Raw genomic sequence first — 14,234 nt, forward strand, 5'->3', positions numbered from 1 at the left:
ACCTCAACCACCTCTACTAGCCTCTTCCCTGAGTAGTTACATTTAAATTTGAACTGCTCATATGGGAATTAATTATTCCTTACAATGTATATTGCTTACCATGGTTTTCAACACTGGATTCCATCTGCTATCATGTTGTCCTTTCCCTTAAGTTTGGCGGGTCCCTTGGAAGTTCCTCACAGGTTTCTCTAGATTTGACTGATCTACATAATGTTGTGTTGCAATTTTTGCCACTTCACTGTTCACCCCTTTTTTGCAGCTTATTGATAAATGTACTGAAGAACACCAGTCCTAAGACCAGATCCTCAGCTGGTATAAAGCGTCATAACTTCTCCCCGGTATGAAATGTTGGGCCTATGTTTTACCATGTTGAAAATTGACCATTTAACCCTGTTCTCTGTGTTTTGTTTCGTAGCCAGCTTCTGCACACTGCAGTACCTTATCTCTTAACTCATGGATTCCTAAACAGAGGGAGGCTTTTGTCAACAGCATTTTGAAAGTCCCAAAAAATTACAACTGGTGCTCCTTCATTCACAATTTTGAGGCAATGCTCAAAGAATTCTAATAGATCAGGGAGGCCTGATTTTTCCTTTACAGAAGCTGTGATGTTTTGCGCCTATCATACCATGTTCATCTGGGGATAGTGAAACCTAACCAAACAGGGCAAGAAAGAGTTAATGTGATACATATTTCAAAGACTTTATTTCCTTTGTATTTCCGGATGACAAAGAATGACAACTTTGCCGGGATCTCTGCTTAGTAATTCCTGGGAAACTATCTTCCATTCTTTAATGGAGTGAGCACAGGACAGGGCACAAGGAATTTTGAAGTTCTAATCCCACTTCTAATGCTGATTCACCGGGTCAACTTCACTCCTAGCATATACTACTACAACTCTATTGTCCATGACAGTGGCCAACCCTCTTATGCCAAGCATAAATTTGAGTTGCCCAATGACCTGGAGCAAGTCACTTAACCTCTCTTTGCCTAGGTTTTTCCATGTATAGAATGGAAATAATAAAACCTCGCAGCTGAGAGAGCTGTTGTAAGGGTAAATTAGGTAATGTTTGTTCAGTGCTCTGATGAAGTAAGTGCTTTTTAAAGGATGACTATTAGTAGGAATTTATTGCTTTCCTTCTCTTCCCCCTTTCAGGTTCTTCATCATCAAGGAGAGTTTTCTGCTTTACTATTCTGAGAGTGAAAAGAAGAGCTTTGAAAGCAATAAGTATTTCAATATCCATCCCAAGGTGAGCACCCCCCAGCTATTTCCCCTCTGACTCCACCTGGCCTCTCACAGGCACCTGGAGAGCATAACAGGCAGGTTCTCTGACTCCAGCCTTGTAATTAAATCCAGAGGAACCTCCAAGAAGCATGGGGACATGGAGTAACCCCTTCTGAAAACTGAAATTAATTCAGGTTCCCCACTACCACACCAGCTGCTTGGCAGGGTATAAATCTAACATGATACTGGATTTATACCCTGCCTTGTTTTAGCGATTTTCTCATCATACCATCGATCCTGCAGCCACTTGAATAGTCTCTGCGAGGCTAGCCTTAGCGATTTTCTCATCATACCATCGATCCTGCAGCCACTTGAATAGTCTCTGCGAGGCTAGCCTGCTAATCAGGAAGTTTATTGCTTTACTTATCACTAACTGTAATTAATTCATAGTCACATATGTGGATTAGAAGCCCACTAAACCACACACCTGCAGCGTAGGGAAGAGGACTCAGGATCTTTAAGCTCCCTGGGCTTTATCACCTGAGCTGAAGCAGAATGTGTATTTCTGTTAGTGGTATTAGTCTTATTCTCTGTGGATCTCCAGCTTCTCCAGGACAACACAATCGCATGCCCTTCAGCAGGTCTGATTCCATCCAGCACTGGGAAGCAGTGACACACTAGCCATGGGTGCATTATGTACGTGGGAAACAGAATTATGTAGGGAAATAAAATGGGGGGGGGCTACACTTGAGGACACTCCCTCCTCATTTTAGCTCTTGTTGTTATGCTCTCCAGGAGAACTTTTAGACCATTGGGAAAATCTGCACATCCCTGATAAAACAGCTCCTGTTCCCCATCGCCTACGTATCCCAGCCACCAATCTCCCAGCTCAGGTGGATGGGATGAGGCTCTCTTTGATGTGCGCAAACACTTCTTTTTAGTCAGCTCCAGGGAGTTCCCCTGGGTGATGTGAGGCACTCCTGCTTCTCAGGATCTCAACATACTGCCTCCATGATGCTTCCAGCACAGGGGAAGAGCCAGCAGCAAAAACTGGGGCTAGGAATCAGTGTCCAGTTCCTGACGTTTATTGTTTATAGTTATGCCTTGTAGTAAAACCTCACTGACCCGTTCAAATTCTCTGGTTCATCGCTAGGGCGTCATACCTCTGGCCGGCTGCATCGTGGAAGCCAAAGAAGAGCCCAACATGCCTTTTGCCATGAAGATCTCCCATGAGGACTTCCATGTGCGTGAACTTTTCCCTTTTCAGGCCAATGAACTTGGTGCTGGGGAAAGGTGTTGGATTGACAGCCCTGGAAATTCCTGTCCTTTGTTTTGCAACCCTCCTCGCCATGCCCCACTGCCCTCCCAGTATGCCTCAACACCCCCTCCCACCACCCCCCGATAGTCTCCATGGCACCAAAGCAGCAAAATGGGCTAACAGGAGGAAACGAGTTAGTACCAGTTGCAGTGGTGGCAGTTCCTGCATTATGTCCACTAGGAACCGGACTAGGGATGGGGGTTGTGCATGATGGTGGGCACGTCTGCATGTGCTCACGTCAGCATCTCTCGTTTGATTCTTCTTTCCCAGGGTAACATTGTGCTGGCGGCGGAGTCAGAATTTGAGCAGGCTCAGTGGTTGGAGATGCTGCAGGAGTCTGGAAAAGTGTAAGCACCGGGGATATATTTCCCTTATTTTCTTCTCTTTGAAGCATTGCGGGAGGTGCTGGGGTTTTGAGGAGAACAAGGCCCAGCATTGTGGGAGGTGCTGGGATTTTGAGGAGAAGAAGGTCTAACAAGAGTGACAGGAAGAGCTGAGGTGCTCCTTCATGGCTCCTCGCTTTCTGCTTCCAACAGACACCAAAATGTTTCAAAGTTCAAGTGAAGCATCCTCCATCATACTAATGTTTCACTGTGTTGCTAATACAACCTTGGTTGTGGTCAGGACTGAGAGTGATAAAATGCCACATGGCCTCTGCTGTCCTGCTCCTTTTCCTCAGGTGTGGAGGTCCTTGGACTTTGAGAAAACAGTGCAATTCTGCTGTGTGGGGGGAGCAAGATCCTGCTCTGGGGTTATGCTTCACAGAAGCTCCCTGCGCATCAGGGAGAAGGACTTTTGGGTGAGATGGGGGCAGGATGAAGGAGAGCTAGGGGTCAAATCATGACTATGTAGATGTACCAGTCAAACTTCCCCATGGACAGGGAGCACAGGTGTCACAAGGGCTACTTCCACCCTGAGGCTTCAATTGCAGCTGTAGAATGGATCTGTGGTCTTGGGGTCCTTTTGCCCAGATCCCAGTAGGCTCAGGCTGTGCAGAGGGAGGTGTATTTAGCTCTGAAAATCAGGAAGTAAAGTAAATCCCCTGAAAGAGTCTGTTATCATGGGATTTCCAGCCCACTTCTACAGCGTTCCGATGCTGTAAGTGTCTGGATGTTTGGTTGCTTATCTGGCTGGAACCTTTGAAAGATTTAAGGTTTGGCCAGCACTAGCCCTCGCATGTTGTCACTGCTAAGTGCACTGCAGAGGAAGTAAGCAGCTGGCTCTAATACTAACATGCTTCTCTTTGGTCTTAGCAGCAATATCAAAAAGCAGGGGCTAGGAAGGGAGCTGAGTGACAGGAACTTTCCCAAATCACATGGGAAATTTCAGAACCTCCGGAGCCTGGTAATCAGCTAAGCTTCTTAGAGGAAAGAGATCTTTGCAGCTTTTCCTCAGGGAGCTATTACACTTGACTTATTCTTTTGAGCCCCACTAGAAAAAGGCTTCTCCTTCAGATAAGTTTATCCTTGGGTATCAGCATGTGCAGATGGGAATGCTCATTTCTGTGAAGAGGAAAGTGTGTGTGTGTGGGGGGTGGAATATCACAGTCAAGTGAAAAGTGCTACAAAGGCTCACTTTTTATTAGTGGTGACCACACTACAAAGCACCCCGCCCAGGGCTGCACGGAGTATGTGCCCAGCTCAGCCCTAACCCAGCATCCCCCTCTGAGCTCAGTCCTGCCCACCATCCATGAGATCTCACGCACAAGACGAGAAGAGAGGCCAACTTGTATGTTTCTCTTTGGCTTTGTCTACTCTACACTACCATTTTTGTTCCACAGTCCACACCCGGCCCTATCCCCAGTGCAGCTCCCCTTGTGCTAGCCACAGCTGGGATGCTAGTGTCGATTGGCCATTGGGGTTTTTTATCTCCTTGTTTTCTAATACCACTCAGCTCAGGTGTAGCTGACACGGTGGTTAATACCCCTTGAGAGCAGCACTGTGGACAGGGAAATGGGAGGGAGACTTTAACAGGAGTGCTAATGTAGGCAAGGGGTTTGATCCCTGTATGTACTGACCAGAGATGAGCTGGGTTTGGCAGGACAAGGTGCAAGATATGCCAGGCCTGAGGCAGATCTCTATGACCTACATAGTGTACCTGGGGGTGGAAGCGTTTGGCTGCTGGAGAGGATGAGGGGACCAAATTCAGCCCTAGTGTAAATAGGAGGATTTTCGTAGAGCTGCACTCACTTATATCAATGTTGAATTTAGCCCTGGGACTTTTCTTGCTGGGAGACAGGTAACTTTACCTTTTGGTATGCAGGTGGGAACATGGTAGGGGTGGCTGTGGGCACAGGTTGGGAGGGGCACTAATAAAGAGAGGGCTCCCAAAAGGATAAGGCCCTGTGTGCTTTCAGCTTTATCCCATACCTAGAACCAGCCATGTTCTAGGCCCCGACTCTGTTCCTCCAACCCGTTGTGTTTGATACAGAAGCTGATCTGGCTGCTGGCACATTTCTAGCAGTGCAGCAGGGTAACCCACTGTGCTGGATGAAGATAGGCTTGTGGCATCTGTCTTACCTCTCCATGCACCATCGCTGCAGGAAGGATTTGGCTCCAGCATTCACCTAATCACTTTCGATGAGTGTGTGAAGAAGAGCGGAGATAACGTGACTTGTGTTAGCAAGGTTGGGAGTGGAGCTGAGCAACAGCGAAAAAAGTGCAGACCAGCCAGTAAATTGAGCAGTGATGAAAGGGAAAGTTAAAAGGACACTGTTTGAGTCATTTAGGCACCACATTTTACTGCCCTTTTGTTCCTAGAGGAAAAGCATGCTGCTTATTCCACTGTAGGGTTTATAGGGTTTATCATCATTGCAGCCTATCGCTTCATAATAATAACGTAAGAAAGCATAGATAGACAAGGGTTACAATAAATAAGGAAGGAACATAGGAAAGAATGAGACTGGTATGGGGTAACATCCTCTCCCCAGAATCTTTTGTTTGTGCTGTGTGAGAATACGTGTACTGTTTCTTTAAATCTGGAGCAGGGGGAGTGTGCAAATATACTGGGGTATAGATCGTTTAAAATATCAGAAAGATGGGCTAGTCTGGTGTCTCAGTGAAAATGCACTGTCACCTGGGGGTGGTTGAACTGATTGCCCATCCTGAGCTCTCATTCCCTAGCTTAATGACTAATCCCAAAGCCATCTGATTAATTAAGGACTAGAGTTTATGGCTTCTCAAAGGGAAGCCTCCCTTCACTCTGTTGTGGCCAGAAGGACAGCAGCCACAGTGCACATAAGGTCCTGAAAGCTTTTGAGTGTGAAGTTGTGCAAACAAGATAGGGATCTTCTAGCTCTGACAGGCATTCAGAAGACTCCACCGGTCTGGGGAGGGGGCCATATACCCATGGTGCTAGGGTGATGCATATTATTTTTCAGAGTAGCAGCCGTGTTAGTCTGTATTCGCAAAAAGAAAAGGAGTACTTGTGGCACCTTAGAGACTAACCATAATATTATTTTTGGAGCTGCTTTTGCTATGTTCTCTTGGGTTGGTTAGAAGTAGCTCTGGTCAGAAAATAGAGAAAGTCACAAAAGTGTTGATTAATAAATACCTTTCTCAGCAAAAAATATACCGACCGCCAGTAATTGGGAGTGTCTATGGTCAACTGTGAATAATAGCCAGGCTAGTTCTACAGGGGCTGACTTTGCAGGCTGGGATCACAAGTTCTCATCATATAGCAGGCAAGCCTTCGTAAGATCAACCCATAAAGTTGAGATTTTCAAAGGCATGAAGGGTAGTTAGGCTCCCAACTACTATTGATTTTCCAGTGGGTGTTGGGAACCTTACTGGCCTTTGTGCCTTTGGCTGTCTCTCCCTGAATAACTTATTCCTGCTACAGTTTAGTGTGTAGCCCTTTCACTTTCCGATCCATGGCAGCCGATTTTCATGGATCTATTCTGGGTTCCACTGGTGGCCATCTAGCATTTGTAGGGCAGCTAAAGAATCTGCCACTGATTTGGAGCAACAATGGGCCAGTCCATTACAGTAGTAGGGAGTGCATGTACCTATTAAATCAATTCAGATGAATAAATAAGAGGTTAATCGATGGGTAAGGGTGGTAACCTCACATGTGATTCCAATTCAGATGATCCCCTTTTGTAGCTGGGTCCTGTCCCTTCTGACCACTGGCCTTTTCCTAAGCCTACTCCTTTCAACTCTTGACCCTACCACTGCAATGTCCTTTTCTGACCTTTGCCCTCTCCTCTCTCTCTTTCCCCTTCCGATAGTTTTCCCTATCCCTTCAAGCACCTCTTTTTTTGCCCCATGAACATCCAGAAGTTGCTCCCTGCCTAGGCTGTTAACCGGTAGGAACTCGTGTATAGCCTGGAACCTGGAATGGTTGGCTGATGAGTAGCTAAAATACCTGACATGAGCGATTTGAGAGTAAAATGATTTTTAAAATAAGGGATTATTATAAATAAGTGTGATGTGTAATAGGTATGTGCGGAGCCTAGCACAGTGGGGTCATGATTTCACATAGAGCCCCTATGTGCTATTGCAGTAATAATAATTGTCATTATTGCTCAAGTATTATAAATTTTATTTCCTCCTCCAAAATAGGCTAATGCTAACAGGGCCAACTGTCATTCGGGAAAGCATGCAGGTACGCTGTCTATGCTATAACTGATTTTAAAGTAAACAGTGCATCCGATGAAGTGAGCTGTAGCTCACAAAAGCTTATGCTCAAATAAATTGGTTAGTCTCTAAGGTGCCACAAGTACTCCTTTTCTTTTTGCAAAAACAGGGTTAAGACCCCAATTTAGCAGAGCACTTAAGCATGTTTATAACTTTAAACACATATGCAAAGCTTTGTTGAATAGGGATGGACTTAAGCGTGTGCTTAACGTTCAGCATGTGGTTAAGTTCTTTGTTGGAGCAGGGCCAAAATTCTATAAAAGCCAAGATTTGTCTAACTGAAAGTGATGCCACAAAGTGCACAGGCATTCTTTCCCCTTATGAAAATAGTCTAATGTAACTAATTTCTAAATCCATAAGCAAACAACCCCTAAACCAGCTAAACATGCATTCATACTAGTTGATATAATATTTGATATAAAACAACTCACCCACACAAGCACAGATTGCAAATACCAACAGAGGTTCTCAGTTGTCTGCCAGCTACAGTAGAACCTTAGGTATCAATTATTTAGTGTCCCAAAGTCCTAAGGGAAGTTCTTTGAGAAATACATAGTTGGTTTCTGATTGACCTTTCAAGGCAATTGGGCCACTGGTCATAAGACTGCAGCTTTCGTTTATAATGCACATAAAATAAACATGTTGATTACTTCTGAAATATGAGCCAGGTTATGCAGACATGGGAGACCCATCTGCTTTTAAGTTCAGCTTCAATGGGCTTAAGATTGTATCATAGGGACAGGGTGAGGGGATGACAATTTCAGGGCAGTATTTGTGAAAAAGTTAACCTAAATAAACAGACATTCTAAATGCGTTCATCATTTTCAAGCCATTAGTATAACAATGTATGAAATCCTGGCCCCATTGAAGAAAATGGGAGTTTTGCCAGTGACTTCAATGAGGTCGCCCAGTGTCTCAGCATTTCAGAAACTACCCACACCCCTTGTGCACATCTCTCTCTCTCTCTCTCTCTCTCTCTCTCTCTCTCTCTCTCTCTCTCTCTCACACAGACACACACACACACACACGGTTCTCTGGGTACCCAAGACTGTGAGTCATCTTGTTAACCCCCTCTCCCCCCGCGCTTTCAACATGAGGGAGACCTGCTTGTACTTAACTGGTGTCAGCTCTCTGACTCCTCTTCTGGGCTATGCCAGCCCATGGTTTGCCTTGTGGGTTAACAATTGGTACATCCCAGTCCCCAAACCCCTTTGAAGCATTACCCTGTAGTGTTCAGCCCCTTATCCACTGAACAATCCTAGTAATACAAAGTCTGCTGTCCCCGAGGGAACAGTACACACCAGCTTGAGTGATTCAACTCAGAATCAGCTCCTTGTACAATACCACAGCACTGAGATGTATCTATAGTGAAAACAAGAATAAGTTTATTGTCAGAGATTCAAGATTCAAATGATAGTGAGTAAGAATATTGGAAACAAATGGTTAGATACAAAACAAAATCATAACATGCTTTCTAGAGACTAAACTTAACTAACAGGTTAACCTCCTGTCTAAAGAAGTTTATCTCATCCCCAGGGTTCTCTGCAGTGTTTCCCCCAAGGTTGGCTGAGATCCTGTTTTCATGAGTGTAAACAAGCAGTCTGTTTACTTCTAGATGCAGGATAAGGGGATGTCGTCTTTGACTTCTATTTATACACCCCAAAGTTCATTGTCTGTACTCAGAGACAGTATAGCCACCTGTGGCTTGTTTTTCCTGCATGCTCCTTCCCTGTTGACGTCCCATGCCTTTGTTGATATTGCATGTAAAGTGACGTCCATTGTGTTAGCTTGCAACGCTTCATTTACATTTGACAGAAAGAGCAGTGAATAAACATCTCTTGTTTGACAGAAATGCGGTTTCTGCTGGTGACTCGTACCTCGATACAGTATCTAAGAGCGTATTTTCGGTCTACATAATAGCTCCTTACGTAGTATCGGCACGTGCTTTTCACAGTGACATTAATGACGAGTGTGACCCTGGCTTTCATTTGAAGCCTCCCATGATTTTCTTTGGTGAACCAGAATGTACAGACCAGTATCAGGACATTCCATAACCCCAGCTGGCATTAACATGTTCTTGGGTCACATGGGCACACATTGACATATTTTGCACATAATTGGATGCTGAAACTGTACATTTTTATTAATTTTCTTCTAATTTCTCAGCATTTTAGATATCATGGACACACATTAGCTTAAAAGAAATCCAGTTGTGTGCAAATAACAGTTAAAGCCATACATTTTTACTAATTCTTTTCTAATTTGCTGTTAGAACAATGAGCTGTCTCAGTCTTCTCTCACTTTGCTTTTCCTGTGGATTCAGATGCAAATGAGCATCACCTTGCTCAGTTTACACTGGAGACACACATTGTCTCTGGCATCATCTTGCTCATTTTACACTGGAGACACAGGCCAACAGGCAAAACAACATTACTTTGCCTGGGGCAAACTTGTTTATCGCATCTGCCCCCAGAACACATTGTAGGAATATGTTTCTAGAACACTTTACATAACTCCTTACACTCCATCTGTACATGTATCACGCGGTGATATTCATGACTAATGTGGCACTAGTGTTTATGATACTTTACTCGATACACTTCTATAGTACAATAATACTGTGTCCAATCAGCTGATTTAATTGCTTATTTTTGGAGTTCAGATCCCCTGTTCTCCCGTTGATGTGTCTGGACCCTGATTGTCACAATGGGTTAGTAAGGATGGTAAAGAACTGAGAAATTCCTAAATGGGGCATGCTATTCATATGTGCATATAATTAACTGGTCTGCATTTTAAGTATAAAAAGGCTGTGTTTTTTCTAGTGGTTGAAGCCGAGGACTGAGAAGCTGGAGCTCTGCCTTTGACTTATTATTAGTCCTTGGGATTGTCACTTAAGCTCTGTACCACAGCTTACTGTATCTTTAAAGTGTGGCCAGTGATGCATACCAGGAGGATTGTGTGGCTTTATTTAATAATGTTTGCAAAGCACTTTGAGGTCTTCTGGCAGATACTGCATGCAAAGTATTGTTATAACGCACCCCCTTCTCTCTTTACATTTTAGCTTTTCTTTTGATGTTTAGTTATGGCTCTTCATTGTTTCTAGAGGTAGTAACCATGGGTTAGGCAGGAGCTCCAGGACATACATCAAATCCTACTGGCTAATTGCCCATCAGGGAGAGATTTCCAGTTGGTCATGGGATACCAAAAGGGATGAGGACAAAAATCAGAAGGGGAGGAGTTGGGGACAGGGTAATGCCCAAATGGAAATTGGCAGTGGTGGGGCAAAGCGTTGGAAAGGGGTGGAGCCAGGGGAGGTACAAGTGGCTAGAAGAGATGGGTCTTAGACAGGAGGTGCGATGGCATTGGTCATCATCCTCATCTATTAATCAGTGTCTTACCAATCCATCAGGATCAATTTGACAGGCCCAGTGCACATCCTACTACCAGGTACCTGGAAAATCCCTCTCTATTGATTGTATGCCAGGAAATTTTACAACTCATTTTAGCAGAAATAATATTTTATTTTTAAAAAAGATAATTCATCAAATGCATGGGACTCTGTTTGAAGTTGTAGACAATTTAAGCCTGAGTTTTCCTCCTCACTCAATAATTCCTAGCCCTGCTTCCTTCCCAATTCTCTTTATTTCTGTTCATTCTCTTTTTAGGACCTGGAAGAATGCTCAACTGGGAGAAGCCATGATTGAGAGCCTGGAAGCTCAGGGGCTCCAGCTGGCCAAGGAGAAGCAGGAATACTTAGGTTAGCTTGAGCAGCTTTTTGTACTGGGGACTCTTTAGGTTCAGAAGTGCCCAAGGGTTGCAGAATCCTAAATAGCACCCCTTCTCCACTTTCTGTAACTGCTGGTGAGGTCCAGGCTGGTCAGCTGCAGGCTTTTATGAAATCAGCCATTTCTATTCAGCTATCAAGGGAGATGAACATAAAAGCAAATACTAGGGTTGAGTTCAGGACATTTATTGTAGGTGCTTAAAAGTATGCATGTGTCCAGTCAGATGTGATCCTTTAGCTCCTAATAAATGGACAATGTGACTCTTGTTCTTGAAAAGTTTGAGGGTCCTGACTCTGGGAGTTAGCGCATGCCGGGCATACATAGGTACTCGTGTGCCAGTTTTAATTTCTCAGGAGTGGCATTTCTTATGGTGACTACAATTTTGGGATTGTTGTTTTTTTCCATCGGGGTTTTATTTTCACACTGCTGAATCCCCATCTCAATTCACCCCTGTGTTAGTGGTGATAATGTGTATGGTGGAAATTCTAGCCTGGTAGATTATGGGTTCATGAGCAGGCAAATGGCTCAGCTAGTGCATGTGTACATTTCAGATAATTAGTGGCTTCTCTGGGTAATTGAGACTACTTACACCTTAAGCTAAGGCACCTGGTAAAATAATAATTAATATGAATGCTGTGAGCTACACTCTGTCATCCAACTCCTGCTAATAAAACTTTAATATATTTAGATATTAAGAACAACTTGTTAACTATAAAGGTTGTTAAGCTCTGGAATAGGCTTCCAAGGGAGGTTGTGGAATCCCTATCACTGGAGGTTTCTAAGAACAGGTTGGACAAATACCTGTCAGGTATGGTCTAGGTATGCTTGGTCCTGCCTCAGTACAGGGGACTGGACCTGATGACCTCTCAAGATCCCTTCAGCCCTACATTTCTGTGATTTTTTTTATGGAAATCTGAAGATGAAGAAATATTTCTGTTTTACATTATTGCATTCACTGTGCTCCAGGATGATCTCAGTACATTGCCTGGGATTTAATAGTAGTAACAATAATTAGAGCTCTAAAGCACTTTTAGTGTGAAGATCTCAAAGCCATTTATAAAAGTTTTATTTATTTATAATGAATTAATTAAGCCTCACAACCCACAAGTGAGGTAGGAAAATAATACCATCCCCATTTGCCAAAGGGATAAACAGAAACCCAGAGAGGATAACTTGTAGAGCTGGTCAAAATGTTTTGGAAGAAAACTTTGTCTAAAATTGCCAAGATTTTTTTCATGAAAAGCTGGTGTGTATTTCAAATCTTGTTCATAAATTTTGGGGTGATATCTTTATCAACACCTTTATTGTAATTTTTATTTTAAAAAGTTATGGAAATGGTTACTGACCATTTTCATTTACATCACAGTTCGATAACATTTTCAGTTAAAATATTGATGAAACAAATTGGTGCAAAAAATTCTCTTTGGCCCCTGTGCACCAGAAGTAGTGCTGACAGGAAGTTATTAATGACTTTTAGTTAACAAAAAATTTTCCCCCCATTTTTCAAACAAATCTGATGACTTTGCCCACAGCCACACTGTGAGTCTGTTAGAGCTGGGAACAGCGCCCAGATCACCAGATTCCCGTTCCCCTGCTCTCATCCCCGGCCTTGCTTTCCAACCTTCCAGGGACTGACCCAGGACTGATCTATGGGAGGATTCTCTCAACCAACCCCTCTTTCTCCAGGATGTGTCCAGACACCTGCATCATAGTCTCTCAGTTCCCTCCCCACCCCACTTCAGGTGCTATAATACCATTACCAAATTCTGGAGGGAGGCTGCAGAACGCTATGCAGCTCTGTGGGAGTGGAACCCTAGCGGAATGTGGTAGCTATGAGAGAGATTCTCCCTGTAAGAACATAACAGGATCTTAGCGGGAAGACCTGTCCCTCACTGCTGAATGTCACAGGTTAGCGGGTTTTCACTATTAGTGGCCAAACATCCCCTTCATAACCCCCAGGATAGCATAAGAATTGTTAGTCCTTTCCCAGGTTGCAGTCCTATACGGGGGAGGAAGAGATATCTTCTCCGCTAATTAGCAGCTATGTATATACAGGGATCTTTGATCCATAGCAGGGACATTCAGGCTGACTATTCAGTTCTGTCATGCCTGGCCACTTTCATTTGACAGCTTTTGCTTTGGTTTGCTTTGTTCCAATATAACTGCTGAGGTTTCTGCCTTATTATTAGCATCCTGGTCAGCGCTCCGTGTCCCTCCAATGGTTAGTGCTTTGAGGACAAGAGAGTTTCTGGCCACTGGGAGATCAGGTCAAGACTCTGGGAGGCACGCATACTGCTCTACCTCCCTTCTATTGGGAGCGTCTGTACTTCCCCCGACCCCCTCCGGAATGACCATCCATCTCCTACCCTCGCCCCTGTGCCCAGTTCTGCCCCCAGGCTGGGAACCACAGGGATTGGTGGACTGCATCAGAAGGTCAGACCCTGCAGGACCTGGTCCTCCCAAGACGGGCAGGAGTTCGAAGAAAGGGAAGAACTGGCACATTGCCAGCAGTGTGGCACATGGGGCAGGCAGCATAGGTTCTTCAGGCTACAGCATGGGTGGGGAGCTGTGGTTTTGGCAGCATCTTCCAGCGCTCACAGGGAGATAGTGGAAGGGTCTGGGGTTTTGGATGGGGGAGAGGGAACAGGAGGAAGGAAGGAGAGGAGTAGAGGTTCTCAGAAAGAACAGAATAATGATATTATTCATCTGTATTACTGTAGCATCTAGGAGCTCTAGTTGTAGATCTGGATCCCATTGTGCCCAATAATAATAATACCTAGCTGTTAGCTCATGCTTTTAATCTTTAGATCTCAAAGTGCTTTCCACAGGAGGTCAGTATCGCCATCCCCATTTGACAGATGGGGAAACTGAGGCACAGAGCAGTGAAGTGACTTGCCCAAGGTCACCCAGTAGGCCAGTGGCAGAACTAGGAATTGAACCCATTCTGCTGAGTCCCACTAATGCTCTCTAAGAGTTAATCTCAGAGTGCGCAGGAACTCTGGGTACTGACCTTGTTAATAAACCAATAGGTGCTCTTTTCAGCATGGCCAAAGTCCAGCTGGAGACCTTAGGAAGGGGCAGGGCTGAGATACTTCGTTACTCACAGAAATCCCTCTGAGGCTTAGAGCTTTTCAAGACAACTGAAGGAACCCAGTTTTAGCTGGGGCATCATAACAGTGCAACCAGTTTCTTCACAATGTCATGCCACAGAGATGGAAATGGGACACAGATGCTATAGTCATCTCACTGGATGGCTGGTGGCATTCCTGTTA

The 14,234-nt window shown here is 44.4% G+C and overlaps 1 protein-coding gene across 2 annotated transcripts in view; it reads left to right on the plus strand.

The window, feature by feature from the left end:
- PLEKHD1 (pleckstrin homology and coiled-coil domain containing D1) overlaps positions 1-14,234 on the plus strand; it is a 47,792-nt gene that overhangs the window by 19,059 nt on the left and 14,499 nt on the right. The window contains exons 1-5 of one of the 2 annotated variants that reach the window (XM_073348471.1): positions 295-338; positions 1,154-1,247; positions 2,376-2,465; positions 2,811-2,887; positions 10,843-10,934. In XM_073348471.1, the coding sequence (XP_073204572.1) occupies positions 2,427-2,465; positions 2,811-2,887; positions 10,843-10,934 (208 nt within the window). In that variant the 5' untranslated portion in view covers positions 295-338; positions 1,154-1,247; positions 2,376-2,426. Of the gene's footprint in view, positions 1-294; positions 339-1,153; positions 1,248-2,375; positions 2,466-2,810; positions 2,888-10,842; positions 10,935-14,234 lie in introns of those variants that run through there. The other variant, XM_073348469.2, reaches the window with a different exon arrangement.

The sequence above is a fragment of the Lepidochelys kempii genome, chromosome 6, assembly GCF_965140285.1.
Source record: "Lepidochelys kempii isolate rLepKem1 chromosome 6, rLepKem1.hap1, whole genome shotgun sequence".
Taxonomy (NCBI): Eukaryota; Metazoa; Chordata; order Testudines; family Cheloniidae; genus Lepidochelys; species Lepidochelys kempii.